Genomic DNA, 25,767 nt, shown 5'->3' on the forward strand with positions numbered 1-25,767 from the left:
CAGTCCTCTGGCACCTCTCCTGTAGTCACAGAGGTATTGAAAATTATTGGCAGCACCCCTGATATCTCCTTCCTTGCCTCACTCAGCAGCCTGGGATACATTTCATCCAGGCCTGGACATTTATCTACTTTTAAGCCTGCCAGACCACTTAGAACCTCCTCTCTTTCTATGCTAATTTCTTTAATTATATCACAGTCCTTCTGCCTGGTTTCCATACTCACATTGTCCCTCTCACTTGTGAACACCAACACAAAGCATTCATTTAGAACCCTACCTACATCTTCTGGCTCCATACACAAATTATCACCATGGTCCTTACTCTTTCCCTAGTTATCCTCTTACTATTAATGTATTTATAAAATAACTTTGTATTTTCCTTTATATTACCTGTGAATGTTTTTTCATGCCTCCTTTTAGCTCTCCTAATTTCCTTTTTAAGTTCCCCCCTACACATTCTATACTCCTCTAGGGCTTCTGCTGTTTTGAGCCCTTGGTATCTGCCATAAGCCTCCCTTTTCTCTTTATCCATCCCTGTATATCCTTAAACATCCAGGGTTCCCTGGATTTGTTGGTCCCACTCTTTGTCTTTACTGGAATATGTTGGCCCTGCACTCTCCCTATTTCCTTCTTGAATGAGTCCCACAGCTCTGACGCAGATTTACCTAAAAGTAGCTGTTCTCAGTCCACTCTGGCCAAATCATATCTGATCTTATTAAAATCAGCCTTCCCCCAATTTAGAACTCTAATTTCTAGCCCATCCTTGTCCTTTTCCATAACAACCTTGAATCTAATGGAGTTATGATCACTATCTGCAAAATGCTCCCCTATTGGTACCTCTACCACTTGCCTGGCTTCATTCCCTAAAATTAAGTCCAGGACCGCCCCCTCTCTTATAGGACCTTTTACGTACTGGCTTAAAAAGCTCTCCTGGATGCATTTTAAGAATTCTGCTCCCTCTAAACCTATCACACTATGACTAACTCAGTTAATATCGAGGAAGTTGAAATCCCCCACTATTACTACCCTATTATTTTTATACTTCTCTGAAATTTGCCTACGTATCTGCTCTTCTATTTCTCTCTGACTGGGGGCCTATAGTACACTCCCAACAATGTGATTGCTCCTTTTTTTGTTTTTCAGTTCTACCCATTTGGCTTCATTTGAGGAGCCTTCTAAGATGTCATCCCTCCTTACTGCTGTAATTGATTCCTTGATCAATATTGCGATAACCCCTCCTCTTTTACCTCCTTCCCTGTCTCGCCTGAAGACCCTATATCCTGGAATATTGAGCTGCCAATCCTGCTCCTCTCTCAACCATGGCTCTGTGACAGCAGTGACATTATACTTCCATGTGTTAATTTGTGCCTTCAACTCATCTGCCTTATTCATCAGGCTCCTTGTATTAAAATAAATACCATCCAACCTTGCCAAACTCCCTTGTGCCTTAACTGACCTATAATTTCTCTGCCTTCCAGACTCACTTGCTCTCTCTTCCAATTTTGGATGTGCATCTTCCCCTGCTGAACCTCCTTTCAGGATCCCATCCCACTGCCAAGTTGGTTTAAACCCTCCTCAACAGCACTAGCAAACCTCACCACAAGGATGTCTGTCTCATTCTGGTTCAGTTGCAACCCATCCGCCTTGTACAGGTCCCACTGCCCCCAGAAATTGTCCCAATGTCCCAGAAATCTAAAGCCCTCCATCCTGCACCATCTCTCCAGCCACACATTCATCTGGACTAACCTCCTATTTCTATACTCATTAGTGCGTGGCACTGCAATTAATCCAGAGATTACTACCTTTGACGTCCTGTTTTTTAATCTGTTTCCTAGCTCCCTAAATTTTGCTTGCAGGACCTAATCCCTCTTTGTTGTTGGTACCATGATCTTTGTCTGTTTGCCCTCCTTTTTATAGTATGGGGAGCACAACTATGGACTCCTGAGTATGCTCTAAGGTTCTATATAAAGTTTAACTTAACTTCTCTGCTTTTGAAGTAGTTTATTAATCTAGCTCCTGTGTGATGGGAGTCCTTGAGGTTGCAAATCCTATCTTTTTGTCTGTTAACATGTTGATCAGTTGACTGTAACAAGATCTCTCTAGCCTTGAATCCCCATCTATTTAGTTTATGTCTCCTCTAATTTTTCTCATCCAGGTCATGGTGCCACATGAGCTAATAAATTGTTCCCTCTCCTCATGTACTCCCTCCCAACCCTTGACCCCATCCACCCTGCTTCCTGGGTAGTTGTAACTTGGTGTTGTGGGGGGAGGTTGGGTGAGGGAAGAAGTTTTGGCATCGTGGTATGGGACAGGCTTGATGGATCAACAGGCCTTTTTCTGCCCACCAATTTTATATGTTGAAAAATGTCATAATTGCTCCATCTTTAAAAGACCTTCCCGCCAAACAAATCCTAACATCTCTTTCCTCTTTGAAGTCCTTAAATGTGTTCAATTTTTCTGAAATTCCTTGTTTCATTGCTACAAAGCAGCGTAATCCCGACCAACAGTTCCGAAACAGGCCTACCTAAAGTGACAAGGAACATTTCCTGTACCTGGTGCATTATCACTCCTCAACCTTTTCGCAACCTTTTGACACATTTGACCCCGTCAGCTTCTTTTGATACCTGCATTCTTTGGGACTGTCGTTCTGCACTTACTTATCACAGAGAAAACATCTCTAGCAATGGCTTTCCTGCCCCCTCTTCACCATCATTACAGAATCCCTTAAGGATCTGTTCTTTACTGCTCTTCATCATTTATAAATGCTGCCCCTTGGCAACGTCATTTGAGAACATGGGTCAGCCTCCTCACGTATATCAGCTTCCAAACCACACCAGTCACGTCCAGCTAGACTATCAATACTTCCTCCTGTGCTGTCGGACTGGATGCCAACATTTGCCACCTCCCTCTTCTTAGACCTTTAAAACATAAAAAATAAGAATTAGGAGTAGGCTATTTGGGCACTCAAGCCTGTGCTGCCATTCAATAAGATCATGGCTGATTGGATTGTGGTCTTAATTCCACTTTCCTGCTTGAACCCCATAACCCTTGACTCTCTTGATCAAAAATCTGTCTAACTCAGCCATGAATATATTAAATAACACAGTCTCCACTGCTCTCTGGAAGAGTATTGCAAAGACTGAAGATCCTCTGAAAGGAAAAATTCTCCTCATCTCAGTCTTAAATGGGAGACCTCTTATCTTTAAACTGTGCCTCCTAGTTCTGGATTCCCCCATGAGGGCAAAACAGGCTTTCAGCACATGCCCTGTCAAGCCCCTCAGAATCTTATATGTTTCAATAAGATAACCTCCATTTTTCTAAACTCCCATCAGTATTGACCCAACCCACTCAAAGTTTCCTCATAAAACAACTCCTTCATCCAAGGAAACAGCCTAGTGAACCTACTCTGAATCGCTTCCAATGCAAGTATATCTCTTGTTACAACCGGAATAGAAACTAGGATCAGGAGTAGCCCATTCGGCCCTTCAAGCCTGCTCTGCCATTCAATATGATCATGGCTGATCCTCTACCTCAATGCCATATTCCCGCTTCCTCTCCATACCCCTTGATGCCCCTAATACCCCCAAAAAAATCAATTTCTTTCTTGAATATATTCAGTGACCTGGCCTCCGCAGCCTTCTGTGATTGAGAATTGCGCAGATTGACCACCCTCTGAATAAAGAAATTTTTCCTTATCTCAGTCCTAAATGGCCTGCCCCGTATCCTGAGACTGTGGCCCCTGGTTCTAGACTCCCCAAATCAGGGGAAATATCCTCCCTGCATCTCGTCTGTCTAGCTCTGTTAGAATTTTATATGTTTCAATCAGATTCCCCTCTCATTCTTCTAAACTCTAGTGAATACAGGCTCAGTCGAACCAATCTCTCCTCATACCACAGTCCTGCCAACCCCGGTATCAGCCCAGTGAACCTTCATTGCACTCCCTGTATGGCAAGTATATCTTTTCTTAGGTAGGGAGACCAGAATTGCATGCAATACTCCAGGTGTGGTCTCATCAAGGCCCTGTATAACTGCAGTAAGACATCCCTATTGCTGAACTGAAGTCCTCTTTGCAATGAAGGCCAACATACCATTTGCCTTCCTAATTGCTTGCTGCACCTGCCTATTTACTTTCATTGACTGTTGTACAAGGACACCCAGATCCTTTTGTACACCCACATTTCCCAATATATCACCATTTAAATAATACCTTGCCTTTCTGTTTTTCACACTGAAGTGTATAACTTCACATTTATCCACTTAATACTGCACCTCCCATGCGTTTGCCCACACACACAACTTGTCTAAATCGCCATAAAGCCTCCTTGCATCCTCCTCACAACTCACAAGTCTGTCCAGTTTTGTGTCATCAGCAAACTCGGAAATATTGCATTTGGTTTCCTCATCCAAGTCATTTATATATATCGTGAATAGCTGGAGCCCAAGCACCGATCCCTGTGGTATACCACTAGTCGCTGCCTGCCAACCGGAAAAAGACCCAGTTATTCCCACTCTCTGTTTCTGGTCTGTCAACCAATTCTCAGTCCATGCCAGTATATGACCCCTCATCTGATGGTGTGTTAATTTTTCCCACTGGCATCTTCTGTGGGACCTTATCAAAAGCCTTCTTGAAATCCAAATACACCACATCCACTGGTTCTCCCTTACCTATTCTTTGAGTGACATACTCAAAAAACTCCAGTAGTTTAGTTAAACACGATAAACCCATGCTGACTTTGTCTAATCCTGTTAATGCTTTCCAAGTGTTCTGTTACCATGTCTTTTATAATAGACTGTAGCATTTTCCCCACTACTTATGTTAGGCTAACTGGTCTGTAATTCTGTTTTTTCTCTCCCTCCTTTTTAAATAGTGGGGTTGCATTTGCCACCCTCCAATCTGTAGGAACTGCTCCAGAGTCTATAGAATTTTGGAAGACGACTACCAATGCATCCACTATTTCCAGGGCCACTTCCTTTAGTACTCTGGCATGTAGATTATCAGGCCCTGGGGATTCTTCAGCCTTTAACCCCATTAATTTCCCTAGCACCATTTTTTTTACGAATACTGATTTTCTTCAATCCCTCCCCCTCACATTCCCTAACATTTCTGGGAAATTATTTGTGTCCTCTTTTGCAAAAACAGAACCAAAATATGTGTTCAATTATTCTGCCATTTCTTTGTTCCCCATTATAATTTCCCCCATTTTTGACTGTAAGGGACCCACATTTGTCTTTGCTAATCTTTTTCTCTTCACATATTTATAGAAGCTTTGATAGTCGGTTTTTATGTTCCCTGCAAGTTTACTCTCATATTCCATTTTCCCCTTCTTGGATCAATCTTTTTGTCCACATTTGCTGAATTCTAAACTGCTCCCAATCCTCAGGCTTGCTGCTTTTTCTGACAATTTTATTTGTCTCCTCTTTGGATCTAATATTATCCCTAATTTCTTTTGTAATCCATGGATGAGACACCTTTCCTGTTTTATTTTTGCGCTAGACAGGAATGAATAATTGTTGTAATTCATGCATTACATTCCTTAAATATAAGCCATTGCCTATCCATTGTCAACCCTTTTAGTAAGGTTCCCCAATCCCCATTGCCAACTTGGCCTCAAACTCTCATAGTTCCCTTTATCTAGATTCAGGACCTTCATTTCGGATTCAACTTCTTCACACTCTATCTTAATGAATAATTCTATCATTTTATGGTTGCTCTTCCCCAAGGGACCCCATACAACAAGATTGTTAATTAATCCTTTCTCATTGCACAATAACCAGTCTAGGGTAGCTTGCTCTCTAGTTGGTTCCTAAAAAAAACCATCATATACACACTCCAGGAAATCTTCCTCTACAGTATTATTGCTAGTCTGGTTTGTCCAATCGATATGTAGATTAAAGTCATGATTACAGTTGTACCCTTATTGCATGTGTCTTTAATTTCCTGTTTAATGCCCTCCCTTACATCTCTGTTACTGTTTGAGGGTCTATAGCCAACCCCCACCAATGTTTTCTGCTCCTTGGTGTTTCTTACCTCTACCCCAAACAGATTCCACAGATTCCGTATCATGATTTTCTGAGCCAATACCCTTCCTCACTGTTGCATTGATTTCCTTCTTTATTAAAAGAGCTACCCCACTTCCTTTCCGTATTTGTCTGTCCTTCCTAAATATTTAATACCCCTGGATGTTCAGTTCCCATCCTTGGTCACTCTGCAGCCATGTGTCCGTAATTGCAACTATATCCCACAATTCTTTCTCCGGTACATCGATGATTACTTCGGTGCTGCTTCATGCTCTTGTCTGGACCTGGAAAAATTTATTAATTTTGCTTCCAATTTCCACCCCTCCATCATTTTCACATGGTCCATCTCTGACACTTCCCTTCCCTTCCTTGACCTCTCTATCTCAATTTCTGGTGATAGACTGTCCACAAATATCCATTACAAGCCCGCCAACTCCCACAGCTACCTCGACTACAGCTCCTCACACCCCGCTTCCTGTAAGGACTCCATCCCATTCTCTCAGTTCCTTTGCCTCCCTCACATCTGTTCTGATGATGCCACTTTCAAAAACAGTTCCTCTGACATGTCTTCCTTCTTCCTTAACTGAGGTTTTCCACCCACGGTGGTTGACAGGGCCCTCAACCGTGTCCGGCCCATCTCCCATGCATCCGCCATCACACCTTCCTCTCCCTCCCAGAAACATGATAAGGTCCCCCTTGTCCTCACTTATCACCCCACCAGCCTCCGCATTCAAAGGATCATCCTCTGCCATTTCCGCCAACTCCAGCATGATGTCACCACCAAACACATCTTCCCTTCACCCACCCTGGCTGCATTCCGCAGGGATTGTTCCCTCCAGGACACCCTGGTCCACTCTTCCATCACCCCCTACACCTCAACCCCCTCCCATGCAACTGCAGAAGTTGTAACACCTGCCCCTTTAATTCCCCTCTCCTCACCGTCCAAGGGCCCAAACACTCCTTTCAAGTGAAGCAGCATTTCACTTGCACTTCCCTCAATTTAGTCTACTGCATTCGTTGCTCCCAATGCAGTTTCTGCTACATTGGAAAGACCAAGCGCAGACTGGTTGACCGCTTTGCAGAACACCTTCGGTCTGTCTGCAAGCATTACCCAGACCTCCCTGTTGCTTGCCATTTCAACACTCCACCCTGCTCTCATGCCCACATGTCCGTCCTTGGCCTGCTGCATTGTTCCAGTGAAGCTCAACGCAAACTGGAGGAACAGCACCTCATCTTCCAACTAGGCACATTACAGCCTTCCGGTCTGAATATTGAGTTCAACAATTTTAGATCATGAACTCTTTCCTCCATCCCCACCCGCTTTCCGATTTCCCCCTCCCTCCCTTTTTTTCCCAATAGTTTATATAGATTTTTCTTTTCCCACCTATTTCCATTATTTTTAAATGTATTTCCATCCATTGTTTTATCTCTACTTTTTAGCCTATTTCAATCCCTTCCCCCCACCCCACTCCCACTAGGGTTATCTGTACCTTGCTTGTCCTGCTTTCTACCCTTAATTAGCACATTCCTTAGATAATATCACCATCTTCAACACCTCTTTGTCCTTTTGTCTTTGACATCTTTTGGTTATCTCTACCTATCACTGGCCCTTTATCCAGCTCTACTTATCCCACCACCCCCCCTTAAACCAGTTTACATTCCATCTCTTTTCTATTTTTACTTAGTTCTTTTGAAGGGTCATTCGGACTCAAAATGTTAACTGTGCTCCTCTCCTCAGATGCTGCCAGACCTGCTGAGTTTTTCCAGGTATTTTTGTTTTTGTTTTGGATTTCCAGCATCTGCAGTTTTTTGCTTTTATGCAACTATATCCTAATAGTTTATATCTATTTGCGCTGTTAATTCATCTACCTTATTGTGAATGCTCCATGCATGAACATACAATGCCTTTAGACTTGGCTTTTTAACCTTGTTAGTCATCTCAGCTTCATTTTGTGACCCCAAATAAATGACCCCATTTATTTTTCGTCCTTGTTTTTTCTGCCTTCCACTTTTGCTTCTTACTTTTCTGCCTTTCGTTTCTATCCTTGTTTCCCCCTCCTCTGTCTCCCTGCTCAGGTTCCCATCCCCCTGCCATTTTATTTTAAACCTTCCCCGACAGCACCAGCAAACACTGCTCCCCCCTCCGCCCCGAGGACATTGCTCCCGGTCCTGCCCAGATGCAACCCATCCTGTTTGTATTGGTCCCACCTTCCCCAGAACTAGTCCCAATGTCCCAGTAATCTGAATCCCTTCCCTGTACACCATTTCTTCAGCCATGTATTCATCCAATATATCCTGTTATTTCTACTCTTGCACTGGTAGTAATCCTGAGATTACTCCCTTTGAGGTCCTACTTTTTAATTTACGTCCTAACTCCCTATATTCAGCTTGTAGGACCTCATCCCTTTTTTTTTACCTATTTCGTTGGTACCAATATGTACCGCAACCACTGGCTGTTTGCCCTCCCCCCTTTAGAATGCCCTGCAGTCTCTCCGAGGCATCCTTGACCCTGGCACCAGGGAGGCAACATACCATCCTGGTGTCTCTCTTGCGGCCGCAGAAATGCCTGTCTGTTCCCCTTACTATTGAATCCCCTATCATAGCCCTGTCACTCCTCTTCCTCCCCTCTTGTGCAGCAGAGCCACCTGTGATGCCATAGACTTGGTTCCTGCTGCTTTCCTCTGAGAAGTCGTCTCCCCCAACAGAGAGGGGGACAGCAGCAGGGGATTCCTGCACTACCTGCCTTCCTCTACTTTGCCTGGTGGTTGCCCATCCCCTTTCTACCTGTTTAGTCTTTACCTGCAGTGTGACCACCTCACTGAATGTGCTGTCCACGACAATCTCAGCATCGTAGATGCTCCACAGTGAACCCACCCGCAGCTCCAGCTCCGAAATGCAGTTAGCCAATAGCTGCTGCTGGACACACTTCCTGCACACATGGTCACCAGGGACACTGGGAGTGTCCATGACTTCCTATATAGTGCAGGAGGAGCATATCACGGGTGCGTGCTCTGGTACCATGACTTCCCTTTAGATTAAGCTCATTAGTTACTCCCTTTAAAGGATACTAACCACACTAGGTGCCTTATTCCACTCCAAACATTTCCCCAGTCCAAAGTCCTCATCTTATTTTGTTTAAGCTAATGGACCACAGCAGTGTAATAGTAGACAAAGTAGTAGTGGAAGTACTCACTCACCTGACACTACTTACCTTCCCGGCTGCCTCCCTGCTGTCACGTCACTTTTTGAATTGTGGCATCACTTCGAACTCCACCGCCTGAACGTCCTGAGGGTACGCCTCTCCCCTCCGGTCTCGGCCTTTGTTTCTTGTGCCCTTTTACAGCGCTCTTACTGGCCTCTCCTTTCCAGTCTGAAACTCACCTTCTTCCAACCCTAACAGCAACTTTTAGTTAATTGCAAAATTAAAGAAAGACTAGACTTTAGATAGAATTTAATGCTTAAACTCCCTCAGTCATCAATCTCCAGCTGAAGCTCTCTACTACAGCCAAACACAGCACTCCAGTGCAGACAAATGGGATGGAGGAGAACGTGAATTATCAAGCCCCACTACTCCGCAGGCCGTACCATTAGTTTAAATATTTAATTTTCCCTGTGACATGGCCAACTGTGTACCTATACCTTTAGCACCCAGAAGAAAAGAGATTCTGATCAGGGTTCTTTCAAAAGCTCAGAATGATTAATTTATTTTAAAACAAAACCTCTTTTAACAAGTTGCAAGCACTGGTTAACAAACAATCGTAATCGGGAAGTATAACTATCCATCTCTTCTTAAAGAAATCCCCCAGCACACAATTGAACAAAGGACAAACAGATAAGTCTCTCTGCAGAAATGGGCTTTGGAAGATGAGCATTATAAAATAAAGGATAAAGTCCACAGGTTATCGACGCTGTCGACCTGGAGTTTTCTTGTGTCAAATGGACCGCTGGTCCCGGTGGATGGTTGGAAGTTCTCACCACTGGTCTAAGCTTTGCAGGTCCAAATGCAGATCAGCTACACTCAGATGAGGGTTCTCTGGCCACAGGTTGATAGCGACGCACAATTTTAGGCAAGGTAGAGAGAGGGAGCCAGGCAAGGTAGCCCTCCTTCCTCAGCTTCTTCAATAAGACTGCCTTCAAAACAAGCAGGTTCACAACTTCCATTTTTTGCCCTCTCTGTCATGTTATTGCCTTTTTGTCTCCCAGCTTTTCATTAATCAAAGTGCTTTGCAGTTCAACACAAACAACTCCTTCTCAAATACCATATAGGTCAGGTGATTTCTTGGAAGAGCCTGCTTGTTGACAAATCCAAGGTGAACTTATGACCTAAGTAAAAAAAAATCCCAGGTTAGCATCCAGATGACCAGATCATGCCAAATCCTTCCATTTTGTAAAAGAAAACATAAGAGATATGATTCTAAGACCCTCCTTAAGTAAGGAGACCAAAACTGTACACAGTACCCTAAGGGCAAGAATTTTATGTTCCGTGGGCAGGCACATGGCTGTCCCGCTCGGGCATAAAATTGGGTGAGATGATGTTGGTCGAGTATCCTGACGTCATCGTGCACTCACGCAGTATTTCGCTCAGCAGGCGTGGGCGGCAGTCGGAAGCGTGCCCGCCGACAATTAAGTGGGCAATTAAGCCCGTTAATGGCGCAATTGCCTGCGATTTTTGTGGACCGTTCAACTTTACAGTTGGTGGAAGGGCAAATCGGCCAGGTGCCTTTACATTTTTGATGGAACCTCATCCAGGGGCAGGATGAAATCTCCGTGGGAAATAAAATGAAAATAAATATCTGGGGACAGTATTTTTATGAGCTATGCTTTCAGGTATTTGATTGTTGCTGCATGGATTTTTTTTGCAGCTTTTTAGTGCTTTATTTTGTCATTTGCAGGCCTGCAGCTCCCTGAGGCAGCTGTCTGCCTGCAGGGAGCTCTCTTGAAGCGCTCACCCACACCTGTGGTGATGTTGTCACCCACCCTCTTGCCGCCCCCACCCTGGCAGCGCTGAGCTTTTCAGCATTCACTTCATGGCTGTTAATTGGCCGGCCAGTGTGAAATTGCGTTTGGGGGGGCCGATCGCGGTTGGGGGCCCTTTTCCCGGCTCCCGGGCCTGCCGATTGCGTGTGCCTAGGTGTGGTCTCACCAATGCCCTGTGCGGTTGTAGCAAGACTTCCTTACTTTTATCCCCCCTTGTAATAAAGGCCAATAATCCAATTGCTTTCCTAATTATTAGCTATATCTGCATGCTAACTTGTTGTTATTCATGTATGAGGACACCCAGATGCTTCTGTACCACAGCATTCTGCAGCCTCTCTCCATTTAAAATATACTCTGCTTATCTGTTCTTCCTACCAAAGTGGACAACCTTACATTTTCCCATATTAATACTCCATCTGCCAAATTTTTATTGACCCACTTAACCTATCGATATCAATTTGCAGATTTTTTTTAACCTGTATCCTCCTCACAACTTGCTTTCCCACCTATTTTTGTATCGTCAGCAAATTTGGTAACAATGCAGACCATCCCCTAATTTATGATCTACATGAATGACTTAAATGCTGAGGCCCCAATAGTGATACTGTGGCACTCCGCTGGTTATAGTTTGCCAAGTTGAAAATAACCTATTTATCCTGACTCTCTGCTTCCTGTTAGTTAGCCAATCCTCTCTCCATGCTAATATATTGCCTCAACATCATGTGTGATAACCTTTTATGTGGCACCGTACTGAATGTGCTTTGGAATACCAAACACATGACATGTCCTGGTTCCCCTTTATCCACCCTCATTGTTAGATCCTCAAAGAACTCTAATAAATTTGTCAAACACAATTTCCCTTCCACAAAACCTTGTTGACTCTGCCTGATTATGGTATGATTTTCTAAATGTCCTGCTATTACCTCCTTAATAATGGATTCTAGCATTTTCCCAATGACAGATGTTAGGGTAACTGGTCTATAGTTTCCTGCTTTCTCTTGCCATCCTTCCTTGAATAGAGGTATTACATTTGTGGTTTTCCAATCTGCTGGGACCTTTCCAGCATCTGGGGAATTTTAGAAGATTACCATCGGCTCTTTGCTGTCACTTCTTTTAAGATCCACTGGCCTTTAGTTTTCTCAATACTTTTTCTCTAGTTATTATGATTGTTTTAAGTTCCTCCCTCCCTTTTGCCTTTTGATTTTCTGCTATTCTTGGGAAGCTTTTTGTGTCTTCTACTGTTAAGACATATACAAAATTCAAGTTCAAAGTCTCTACCATTTCCTTGTTTCCCATTATTAATTCCCCTGTCTCATCCCCTAAAGGACCAAAGCGTATTCTTTGTTCGTCTTTATATACTAGTAGAAACTGTTTTTATATTCCTTAGTTTTCTCTTGTACTCTAAATTTTCCCTTTTTTTTAGTCATCCTTTGCTGATTACTAAAGATTTCCCAGTCTGCTGGCCTACCATTAATCTGTGCAGCATTGTAAGTCTTTTCTTTCAATTTATACCATTTTTAACTTCCTTAGTTAGCCATGGATGGTGCATCCTTCTCACAGATTATTTCTTTCTCAATGGAATATATCTTTGTTGAGAGCTATAAATGATCTCTTTAAATATCTGTCACTTCTTCTCTACTGCCTTCACCTTTTAACCTATTTTCGCTGTCCACTTTATCCAATTTTGTCATCATGCCCTTGTAATTGCCTTTATTTAAATTTAAAATGCTAGTTTTAGACCCAAATTTCTCACCCTCAAAACTGAATGTGAAATTCTGTCTTGCCATGATTGATCTTGCCTAGCAACTCCTTTACTATGATTGCATTAATTAACCCTGTCTCATTGCACAATACCAGGTCTAATATAGGTCCTGGTCCCTTGTTGGTTCCAGAATATTTTTCTGAGAAACTGTCCTGAAATATCAACTCATCTCCCAGGCTACCTTTGCAAATTTGATGTGTTCAATCTATATGAAGATTAAAATCACCACAATTATTGCAGTTTATTTCTACAAGCCCCCAATACTTTTTGATTTACACTCAATTCTACAGCTTTGCTACTGTTAGGGGTCGTATAAAGTACTCACACCGGTGCCTTCCTTCTTTTGCTATTTCTTATTTCCACCCAAACTGATTCTAGATCTTGATCTTCCGAGCCGTGATCATTTATTACTACTGCACTGATCGCATCCTTTATTAACAGAACCATCCTAAGCCCTTTTTCCTTTCTCCACGGCCATCCGAAATGTCAAATATCCTTCAATATTTATGTCCCAGCCTTGGTCACCTTGTAACCATGTCTCTATAATGGCTATTATATCATGTTTCATATCAAGCCCATTTATGATGAAGCACTCCTAATATCTCCTTTGGCACTGTGTCTTTTTTTGCTCCTCTGAAAAACACTTTGAAATGTATTTCTATATTAAAGGAATTACATAAATGCAAGTTGTATTAGTGGTATTGTTCTCCTGTTCTGTTTATAGGGAGCAGTCCAGTAAGAATTCCTCTGGTCATTATATTCATCAGTTGGCATATTGAGCATTATGCAGAAACTATTGACCTGTCTGCCTGAACAACCAGGCCTTAAAAAAAAAACCCCTAGTTGGAAAATTATGGGGTTGGTTTCCTGGCAGGTTGAGATAAGATGGCTTGAACAACCTCCTTTATCTGAACCTTTCTTGTAATATTTACTATAATTGCCTTCATTTAAAAAATACGCATTTACAATTTCTCTAGGAATCCGAACGCAAGCAAATCTTCACAAACGTATTTAAGATGTCAGCCAAAGGAATTTTTACCCCCATTTTCTCTGTTCCAGGAGGGCATTGGCTACAATCAGTGTCCTCTGTATCAATTCTCTGTGAATATTGGCAACCAGTCTGAGGCAGAGGTTGCAGAGTGGTTCATTCTGGGTATCATTGGTGTGCATGTGGAGGCTGGTGCTGTTTCTTTAGAAGTAGGGTATGTTAATGTTGGAATCATGTTGCAATGGAGTGCATGCTTTAAGTTTGTAATTGAGAGCAGCTGCCACCAATTAGGTAAAGATTAGGTAATTATTGCAAGTGAATAAAAAAACAGTTCACAGTAGGTGTAAGGAGAAACAAGAGGAATCTTTGCCTTTACCCTGTAGTCTTGGGAATAAACCTGGATTCGGGAAAGGACTGGCTTCAGATTCATTCTTTCCTCAATGTATGAACAGTGACTTTAACACGGTAGACTTTAATTGAAGAGGAACAGTTTATATCGGCCATAAGGAGAACATGAATTTGGTTTTCTGTCACTATGTCTCGACCCTGTGTGGTAGAGTTCTCAGCCTTAGTCTAGAGCTTATTGTAGCTGGTCAATATATGGCGTTTGCTGTTTGTTAAGAGTTACTCTTGCCAATTTTTATTTCCATGAGATCATGCACTAGAAGTTGCTGGGAATGGTGCAGGACCATTTACATAGAATCTTGGACCTGTGTCAACAGGGCAAGCAACTATCCCCTTAACTAATCAGATTGAAGGATTATGAAATGAACAGCACAGACCCTGAACCAATTAAAGTAATAGTAAATTCAATGTCAGGTCAGGGGCAGAAAGAGAAATAAAGATTGGACTATTTTTATTGGACAATTTTAGGGATTGCATGCTCAAATTCCTGATATTCACTTCTGGTGGGAGAATCTCTGTTTAGGGAGTGTGAGTGTAAAATTGCTGGCATTTTTTTATTTGTTCGTAGGATGTGAGCATTGCTGATGAGACCAGCATTTGTTGCCCATCCCCAATTGTCTGTGACAAGGTGGTGGTGGTGAGCTGCCTTCTTGAATCACTGCAGTCCATTTGGTGTAGGTATCACCCACAATGCTGTTAGGATGGGAGTTCCAGGATTTTGACCCAGCAACAGTGATGGAACAGTGATATATTTCCAAGTCAGGATGGTGCGTGGCATAGACAGGAACTTTCAGGTGGTGGTGGTGCTACCATACGTCTGCTGCCCTTGCCATTCTAGGTGATAGAAGTTGTGAATTTGGAAGGTGCTGTTGAAGTAAAGCACAGAAGTGAACTGTTCAGATAAAAATTACATAGGTGGCAATTCTATTATAGGGCACCTATTTCAGACCTAGTATTGCAATACATGGGAACACCACCACCTGGAAGCTTCCCTCCAAGTCACACACCATCCTGACTTGGAAATATATCACCTTTCTTTCATTCCGTTGAGTCAAAATCCTGGAACTCCCTTCCTAACAGCACTGTGGATGTACCTGCACCATATTGACTGCAGCGGTTGAAGGTAGCTCACCACCACCTTCTGAAGGGCAATTAGGGATGGGCAATAAATGCTGGCCGAGCCAGTGACACCCACATCTCATAAATGAATTTAAAAAACTTGTGGTAATTAGTGCTTCAAGTTACAAGGATGGTACAGTTCTTTAATTATAACTATGTGTCTCGTACTCAGTTGCATATTTTTTTCAGTAAGGTCATGTGCTTCCATCCTCATTCCGACATCACCTTGCCATTGATGTCCATTCCAGAAATCCGAGCAGTGATTGACAAATGGGCAGAACTCATGGTAGAACTAGGATCGACATATCAATGGGTGCAGGTAATCAGAGATGGAAAGCCATTAATTTTACTGTTCTATTTTGACATGCCAATTTCCTTCTGTATTCGTAGTATGCAGAACCATGTGTATCAGTTTTAACATCTTTCTCCATCCCTGTTTCTTATGTTGATTTTCCCTAGCAACAGAATACTTGTTCAGCTAAGTATCCACATCTTCTCTATCTCTCCTCCTTTAAGAAATGCCTTAAAGTTTACCTGTTTGACTAAGTTTTTGATCACCTATCCTAAGATCTACTTATGTTTGATAATGCTCCTGTAAAGCGACTGTGACATTTACTCTGTTAAATGTGATATATAAAGTAGAAATTGTTGTTGTTCAAAGTTTTAACAGGATTGAGACATTGTCAAACCTGACAATGAAAAGAAAATGGCAAATGCAAACAAGCTTTTGTCAGTTAGAATGAACAGACTGTCTGCAAGGTTAGTGAAACAAAACACTGGGCTTTAAAAGGGAGCAGACCTGTTTGATTCAGCAAATGGAATTCAGAGTTATGAAATGTAGAAATATATCAAGGAAGTCTTGTGGGAAATTGTATGGATAGGTAAATTATTATATACATTGGGTTGTGTTCTAAAATCTTAATGGCTTTCAGTATATTAGCAGAATAATGTTGTTCTGCAAAAAAAAAATCATTGTGTGTGTATAATATAGTCATGAGAAGCAAGTATTCAGCAAAATTGTGCAGTAAGGTAACTCCATGATAGAAAGTACCACAATGTCAGCTAATCAAATTGCTTTAATAATTTTGTTGCACTATTCTCAATGATCTGTTTGCTTCTTCAGTTAGGTTGGTGTAAATAGCTGGGAATAAGGCCTGAATTTTCACTGAGTTGGGGTGACTTGAGAGGTCTTATGGCTACAGCAACATTGTATAAATCATCAGAAACCACAATAGGATTTAGCAACACCAAAAATTCTTATTAATAGATTTTTTTCTGATCCAGTTTTTTATAAGTCTAAGAAAAAAACATCTGAAAAGAATGTTTGCAGAGATAACTTGAATGAAATGGTAGCTGCTTTGTTGTCAGTGTTTGTCATAAAATTGGTTAATATTTTGATTTCAGATTTTTGAAAATAAAGGTGCAATGATGGGATGTTCAAACCCACACCCACACTGTCAGGTAAGCCTATTACACATTGTGCATCTTGTATTCACGCATTCCAATTACAAACTGTGTTATGCATCGTTCAGTAGGGTCATGAAATATGTTAACCTTGTTCTATTCCACAAGTTGTTTGAAGAAAAATATTCAATGTTCTGTTTTCAGTATAAAGAAATATAGACTGGAACCAGTTTATTTTTAAATGTAGGGATTTGTGGGATTTCAATGCTCTTTCTTATTCTGCAATTCAGAACTGCCTACTGTGTGCAAAACTGTACCATTTTGGATTTCTATTTGTTCTTGGAATATGGGCAATACTGGAGAGGGTGGAAGTATTGCCATCTTCAGTTACACTGAGAAGGTAGTGGTGGTGATGGTGGACCTTCTTGCACCATTACATTTCTTGTGGCGATGGCTTTCCCACAATGGTGCTAAATTGGGAATTTTATGATTCTCCTCCAGTTGCAGTGAAGGAATGATGATGTATGTCCAAGTCAGGATGGTATGTAGCATGGAGAGGAACGTTGAGGTGATGGTATTCCCAGAAAATTACTGTTCTTGACCATTTTGATAGGTAAAAGTTGTCAGCTGTGGCTCAGTGGGCAGCATTGATGTCTGAGTTAGAAGGCTGTGGGTTCAAGCCCCACTCCAGAGACTTGACCACGAAAATCTGACACTCTGGTGACAATATTGAGGGGGAGTGCTGCATCGTCAGTTGAGATGTTACACTGAAGCCCCACCTCATCTCAAATAGTTGCAAAAGATCCCGTGGCACCATTTCAAAGAACGGGAGAGTCATCTCTGGTGCCCTGACCAATGTTTATCTCTCAATCGACATCACAAAAGCAGATTATCTGGTCATTATCATGTAGTCCTTTGTGAGAGCTTGCTGTGCACAAATTGACTGCCTAGTTTTCTACATTACAATAGTGACTGCAATTCAAAATTATCTTCTTTGGTGCTTTGGGACACTGAGATTGTGAAAGGCGTTATATAATGCAAGTTTTTTCTTTTTAGGTGATTGTAATCATATTTTTATCTTAAGTAATAGGAAAATGTGTGGGAGATTATTTGTTCTATTTATATTATTGTATATATGCATCAAAATTCATGTAGCTCAAGTGATTTGTACTTCCTATCCATTCAGAAACCAGTATTAGTATTTTATAATTTACGACCTGAGTGCCACTGTGGTAAGTATAGATATTTTTCAGAATTTATCAAAGGATAAAGTGAAAAATCATTTGCCCTAATTGTGTGGAGACATTTCAAATGAATGCAATTGCTTATCTTCAGAGTGAACTGATACGTGGGACAGAAGGCTTCTGCAGGTCAGCACAATGCACTTTCGTCTATGGAATCCATCCCAATCTGATGGGATGAAACTAAACCTCCTCTGCAGGTGTAGAAATCCTACCTGAAGTGGGTGTGGAAGCTTTGGGCGGGATTTTCCGCACCTGCCGCTGCTGCAATCTTCTGGTCCCGCTGCAAGTCAATAGACCTCTGGGTGGGGCGCCGCCTCGCCCGCGACGGGTCCCACCCGCGACAGGGCCGGAAAATCCCGGCCTTTAATTCAGTTGCTGTTGACCCAGAACTTAAAACATATCCACACTTGTGTGCCTTTTAGAGGCCACAAAAATGACTGTTGGAAATGAAAGTGCTCCTGCCGTACAAAAAAAGGGTACCTTTCTCAGGTTAGGTTTAATATACATTTTTCAGGTGGCTACTCTTTATGTGTACATCTTAAGCACAAGTGTTGAGAGGTGTTTCTTATTGCTGCTCACCCTGGGGTACTGGGGGTCATTGTAGTGCCCTAGCAGAGCCTGGGAAATGGAATTGGGACTTGCTGATCTAAACCAGGCAGTATCTTTAATCACTCGCCATTGGGGAAGTTGTGGAAAACATGACCCTGTGTTTAATCAATGTCTGACCTGGGAGTGCTTGACGTTGAGAAGAGACGTTAACATGTTGACATCTATTTGAGTATTTAGCAGATGTAAATTATTTTTCTTTAGAGGGATAATCATAAGCATACAATAAAGAAAAAATAGGTATATAGGTTTTTGGGGAGAAATTTTTTCACGTAGTGCCTTAGCTTGATTCACCAGGGCAGGCAATGCTATGGGCTGCTGCCTCTAAAGCGCTATTCAATGATATTAATGATGATTGCCATTTGGGCCATGCCGGTAATGGTCTGCATTACTCCCTGCTGCAGGGAGTTGATGTATGTTTATGTAGGGGTACTAGAAGTAAGGCTATGTGAACAAATTTCACTCCATTTAAAGTTTCTGAGTGAGGCAATAAATCAGCGCAAGTTTCAGTTTTCTTCAATTTTGTAATCTGATAAACTGCAATTTATTTATTTAACAATCCTGTCACTCCTTTATTATCCATTTATAGACTCACCTTCATCCATTCTTAACGGGGCCCACATTCATCTTTATCTCTGTGTCAATACATCTGTAGCAACAATAACTTGTATAGCAGCTTCGCTGAAGCATTATCAGATGAAATTTGACCCTGAGCCACCCAGGACAAGTTACCAAAAGTTTGTCCAAAGGGATAGGGGAGAGTTGTAGAGCATTGATGAGGTTTAGGCAATGAGGTCCAGAGCTTATGGCCTAGACAGCTGAAGACATGTCCACCAGTGGTGGGGCAGAGGAAATTGACGATGCAAATGAGACCAGAATGGAAGGAATGCAGAGTTTTTGAAGGTTGAAGGGCTGAAAGAGGTTAGGAAGGGCTGAAGCTATCCTCATACCTATGAGGATGTGAACTCCAGGATGAGCATTTTAAAATCAAGCTGGAGATAACAAGCACATTGGTGATGTTTAATGGTTCTTGGTGCAAGTTATATATGGGCAGACAAATTTTGGATGAACTGAAGTTTACAGATGGTGGAAGATGGGAGGCAGGTTATGAGAGCTTTTGAATAGTCATAGAATAGAATCATAGGATCATTACAACACAGAAGGCCACTCAGCCCATCGTATCTGTGCTGGCTCTCCTAAGGAGCAATTCACATACTGCAATTCCCCCGCCCTCTGTCAAAATATCCCTGCACATTCCTTCTCTTCTGCAGAAATTTAGAAAATGTATAAAAATTTACAGCACAGGAGGTGGCCACTGAGCCCATTGTGTCTGTGTGGGTGAAAAGCAAGCCGCCCAGCCTAATACTATTTTCCAGCACTTGATGCATAGCTCTGAAGTTAAATTTGGAAGTTACAAAAGTATGTATGAGCTGCAGATGGTCCGTGAAGGGCAAAAGCGTCAAATCTCTGCTCAGTGTCAAATAAGTCCCTCTAAAATCTGGTGAGTTTTGGTATTGCATGCATATTTTCGTCATATTTCTTTTTGAACCTATTTCAGACAGGTGATGCAATAAGTGAGTTATAAAGCTCCTCCTGTTAACACCTCTGGTTCTCTGGTCATAACTTCAGCATCGTCCTCAGATGTCACCTCAGTTTGTCAGGAGATGTGACACCTCAATATAATGAGCTACCTGGGATGAGTACTCTGTTTCATAACCGTTCTGTTACCACAACTGCTTTCATCAATGTTTGAAACTTTGCCCAACTCTGCCACTATCTCTCCTCACTGCTGTCAAAACCCTAGTCCACACCTTGTATTACCTTGATCCTCATGTTCTTGAATGCTCACCTTGCCTACTTGCTGTCTCAACCTTCCACAGATAACCATTCATTGCAAAGATAAAATGGCAACATCCTAGTCCACTGTGCCCCACACTCCCATCACTCTATCTTCTCCAGGATTCGCTGACAGCCCATTTACCAGCTTGGGAGTGTTGTAAACTGTGAGGGGTACAGTGTAGAACTTCAAAAGGACATAGACAAGTTGGTGGAGTGGGCAAATGGGTGGCAGATGAAGTTCAATGCAGAGAAGTGTGAGGTGATGCATTTTGGTAAGAAGAACATGGACAGACAATATAAAATAAGAGGTGAAATTTTGAAGTGGGTGCAGGAGTATAAAGACCTGGGTGTATATGTACAGATATCATTGAAGGTGGCAGGACAGGTGGAGAGAGTAGTTAATAAAGTGTACAGCATCCTGGGCTTTATTAATAGATGCATAGAGTACAAGAGCAAGGAGGTTATGCTGAATTTATATAAAACACTTGTTAGACCTCAGCTGGAGTATTGTGTACAGTTCTGGGTGCTTCACTATGGGGAGGATGTGAATGCATTGGGGAGAGTGCACAAGAGGTTTACAAGAATGGTTCCAAGGTTGAGAAACTTCAATTATGAGGATAGATTGGAGAGATTGGGACTGCTCTCGTTGGAGAGAAGACTAAGAGGAGATTTGATAGAGATGTTCAAAATCATCAGGGGGCTGGACAGAGTAGATAGGGAGAAGCTGTTCCCGCTCGTAAAAGGATCAAGAACAAGAGGGCACAGATTTAAAGTGATTTGCAAAAGAAGCAAATGTGACGTGAGAAAAAACTTTTTCACACATAGAGTGGTTGGGGTCTGGAATGCACTGCCTAGAAGTGTTGTGGGGGCAGGTTCAATTGAGGCATTCAAAAGGGCATTGGATGATTATTTGAATATAAGCAAAGTGTAGGGGTATGAGGAAAAGACAAGGGCAATGGCACTTGGTCATAATGCTTATTTGGAGGGCCGGTGCAGACACGATGGGCCAAATGGCCGTCTCCTATGCTGTTAAGATTGTGTGATTTTGTGAAATGGCTTCAATATTCTCTCGATTACTTTCAATTCCCTCCATGGTCTCACTCCATATACCTATACTCATGCTTTGCCCTTCTGACACCAAGTTGCTCCTTGTCCCCTGCTTCACATTTAGGTTGGAATCCTCCCAGATTTGCACCTACTATGATAGCGGGCAGGAAAAGGAGCATTTTACCCGCGAGCTGCAGTGGTGGCTTTTCACGCCGTATCGTCTCATTCCTGGCACTTTCCGCCTCATTAATAATTAATTCCTGAGAAACACTTCAGGTCACAGGCATCACCTCAGGCCTTCAGTAAACTGGACACAATATTTAAAGGCCGCCCCTGCATAGAGCTAGCACTCTTCAAGGGATAGGAAGCTGCTGGGAACTGAAGGCTGTCAAAGGGTGGAAACATGCTGCCCCCAAATTTAGCAACACCTCCCTCAAGCACCTGCTGGATGCAGTGAGGCCTGCCGTGATGTTCTTTAACCAGCTCTGGGTGAAGACCAGCAAGCAAGGTCACCAGTCCAGCATGAGAGTTAGTGGCAGTGGTGGTCAGCCTGCAAAAGAGGACAGCCATCCAATGCAGGAACAGGATGAATGATCTCCTCTGTTCTGCCAGGATAAGTCACTCTGCTCAACACTCAACTCACATACTCAGAAACCCATCACACATCCACATCTCATACCTCAAGGGACAACACCACTGATTCTCTCTCTCTCACACACACACACACACACACACACACACACACACACACACACACACACACACACACACACACGCACGCACTCAAACTCACATCTCCTTCATGCTCATATCCTCTGGAGCTCACGTCCTCATCCTGCCTGTTATGGGCTTGATTTTCCAGACAGGCTTCTTATAAGAAACAATGAACTTTATTTACAGGGCTTCAGCAGCAGTTACATGCTTCCATCAAGAACTGCAACTAGTCATCAACTAAGGTTCCCCACGCTTCATGCTGATTCATTCACACTGTCTTAACAATAGGTCTTAAAGCTACAGTCACTACATTCCTTAAAGCTACAGTTAGTACAGTTAGTCCATGGCTCCACTCACCACATAAACATTCCATGCAGTGCCATGCATCCTGCTCACACTCTCTCCATCTGTTTCCATGCCGGAGAAACTGGCTGACAACAGCAGGGAAAGGTTCTAGACTGGGGGTGGAGTGGCCCTATTAGACCTATCACCTATTAGACTTCAAGCAGCGTGCCCAATCTCGCTGACTGGTGAGGACTTTGACCATGCCTGTGGGAATTGTGAGGTTGGAGGCGAACACCCACCTGAGGATCCTGCACCACATCATCCCCCTCTCAAAGCAACTGAGTGCTCTCTCCTGCTTTTGACTTTGCTGCCATGTGCTAATCATCTCAACTTTGGTTCAAAGGGAGTTCTGCCATGCAACCAATATGCTTAGCCAGCTTGTGTCTCAGCACCAACTATGTCCTCACCTCCAGCCAAGAGGACGCCTTCTCCATTGAAGAGCTTGAAATATGCAGTCTGGAAGACTGTTACAGTGCTTACCTACACCCTCCATCAGCGCAGAAACACACCTCAGTGGGCCCTAGATCTACACCAAGCTCGGGTTCACAGTCTGGTGGTCACAGCACGGACATCTGTCCACAGCAGGAGGAGGCAGGTTTAGCAGAGCTGCCCGGCATTTGGAGGACTGCTGGGAAAGAGGACCTGTGAGGTCTGAGTCAGATGACGAGCCTCTGGATTAGGCCTTCCAACTCATCATGGAAAGTAGGCAGAATGTGGCGGAAATTCACGCAGAGCTGATGGAAGCTCTCAACAGAGCGGCATACGAGATGGAGGAGTGTGTCCACCTGCTCTCTGATGAAGTGGTGCCCAGGTGTGTGTATATGGAGGTCTCCATGGGGAAGATGGCGCACACCATAGGAAAACTGGTCCAGCAGAACGTGGAGATGCATGCAGGCCTGCACTCCATTGCAGTAGCCATGGGTCAGTTCCTGCAGGGGCAACGTGAGAGGGAAACAGGGCACCTCGATGTCTCAGCACCTCCAGGTGCTCCTTCCCCTCAAGGAGTCAGGCTGGGGCCCTTGGGCAGCTGAAGGGAGGAGGAGCGGCAGCTGGAGACCCCGGGTCATCCACTCAGGAATCTCAGGCCGTCCTGCCGCTCTAAGTTCTCTTTGCCTGTGATCTCCTCACCCTTGTCGTCTGTCACTGCAGAGGGATTAACTGGCCCACAGGAGGACAGCCAAAGCAAGCTGTGACCTTCAAGGCCTCGGTTCTCCAGATAACACATGCTGAAGTCATCAGAGGCAACATATCCAACCATTGCACAGGATGTCTCCACCCCTGCTGCGGATGTCAGGGCAGCACCTAGAAGAAATGGTAGGCAGGTAGAAAAATTTAAAATTTCTGATCACAAGCGGTTGCACAGGTGTCACTTTATAATTTTAAAATACATTCACTTTCACTGAGCAATGTGTAATGGTGTTTTTCAGCTTCATTTACAGGCTCTTGGTCCTCCCCCTGCATCCACCCTCTTCATCCCACCCCTACCACTAGCAGTTAAGCTGCATGCAGCGGGACCACGAGTGATCCTGGAGGGAGAAGTGTGTGTGTGGCAGGGCCTTTTGGAGCCTCGTGCAAGTATTCGCCCTTTCACACAGATCCTTTCTCCATCACACTCAACTCAATGTCCTGAGCATTTTCAATGCTGCCTGCTGGGGATCTCTTTCAACTGTTCATCTGAAGTATTCCATGAACGGAATGACACTAGGAAGTTCTGAGGAACAAAGGGACCTTGGCTTGTGTGTCCATAGGTCTCTGAAGGTAGAGGGGCATGTTAGTGGGGTGGTGAAAAAGGCATTTGGGACACTTGCCTTTATCAATCGAGGCATAGATTACAAAAGTAGGAAGGTCATGTTGGAGTTGTATAGAACCTTAGTGAGGCCACAGCTGGAGTACTGTGTGCAGTTCTGGTCACCACATTATAGGAAGGATGTGATTGCACTAGAGGGGGTGCAGAGGAGATTCACCAGGATGTTGCCTGGGATGAAACATTGAATTTATGAAGAGAGGTTGGATAGACTTGGGTTGTTTTCATTGGAGCAGAGAAGACTGAAGGGCGACCTGATTGAGGTGTACAAGATTGAGTGGCATGGAAAGGGTGGATAGGGAGCAGCTGTTCCCCTTATTGAAGGTCAGTCACAAGGGGGCATAAGTTCAAGGTGAGGGGCAGGAGGTTTAGGGGGGATGTGAGGAAAAACTTTTTTGCCCAGAGGGTGGTGACGGTTTGGAATGCACTGCCTGGGAGGGTGGTGGAGGCGGGTTGCCTCACATCCTTTTAAAAAGTACCTGGATGAGTACTTGGCACATCACAACATTTAGGGCTGTGGGCCAAATGCTGGTAAATGGGATTAGGTAGGTAGGTGAGGTGTTTCTCACGTGTTGGTGCAGACTCGATAGGCCGAAGGGCCTCTTCTGCACTGTGATTCTGTGAGCTGACTTTCATCTCCATTGCAGAGCTGGAAATAAGCAGCTTGGAAGACTATCACAGCGCTTACCCATACCCTCCACCAGCACAGAGATACACATCTCAGTGGGACCTAGATCTGCAGCAGGTTCGGATTCAGTCTGGTGAACCACTGATCACATTCCCATGCAGCATCTGTTCCTGCCCAACATGAGGCTGCTCTCACTTTCGATTTCAGAAGCATGGTCATTGTAAAGTTTGTTTTCAGCTCCCTCGTCCTTTCCCCTCCCCCAATCACCCATGTCTTTTTCCCCATCACAGTTGACACCTCGGCATCACCTTCCACCTCCCCACCGTCACCTACCAGCCAGAAGCATTTTCTTTCAGGATGTCTAGGTGAACATGCATGTTCCCTACCTTCCCAAGAATCCCATCCCTATCCACGTTAACCTCCCCGAACTCCTCCTTCTCATCGCCTTGGTCCGTGTCTGCCTCCAAGGCCCCACCAACCACCCTCACCATCCCTTCTACCACTACTGTCGCACCCTCACCTTCCCACCCTACTGGCTCACTCTGCCTTCCCTCCCTCTTACCACGCCCACCCTCAGTTTGCTCCTCAGGAGGCAGTCATCAACTCCACAGATCCTTCCCTTGCATGTTCATCTGGACAACCCCTCCCCCCCGCACTTACTCCACTTACTCTCTCCTCCACCCTCACTTCCCCTCTTCACTTATACCTTCCTCCTCCCTTACACACACTTCCCCAGTTGCCACATTGACCCCTGTTACACCCTCCTACCTTGTACTCACCCCCCCCCACCCGACACCTTCATTTTACCCCCTCCCAACCTTGCTGCCCAACATCTTTGTTCCACTCCTCCAACCTCAGCCCCCCACAGTA

At 43.6% G+C, this 25,767-nt stretch overlaps 1 protein-coding gene across 4 annotated transcripts in view; it reads left to right on the forward strand.

Annotated features, from left to right (window-relative positions):
• The window catches only part of galt (galactose-1-phosphate uridylyltransferase), a 77,304-nt gene that overhangs the window by 11,819 nt on the left and 39,718 nt on the right, over positions 1–25,767 (forward strand). For all 4 annotated transcript variants that reach the window (XM_041201367.1, XM_041201376.1, XM_041201385.1 and 1 more), the window contains 2 exons: positions 15,456–15,585; positions 16,671–16,727. In XM_041201367.1, coding sequence (XP_041057301.1) covers positions 15,456–15,585; positions 16,671–16,727 — 187 coding nt within the window. The remainder of the gene's footprint in view (positions 1–15,455; positions 15,586–16,670; positions 16,728–25,767) is intronic.

This window comes from Carcharodon carcharias, chromosome 1 (genome assembly GCF_017639515.1).
Source record: "Carcharodon carcharias isolate sCarCar2 chromosome 1, sCarCar2.pri, whole genome shotgun sequence".
In the NCBI taxonomy this organism is placed as follows: domain Eukaryota; kingdom Metazoa; phylum Chordata; class Chondrichthyes; order Lamniformes; family Lamnidae; genus Carcharodon; species Carcharodon carcharias.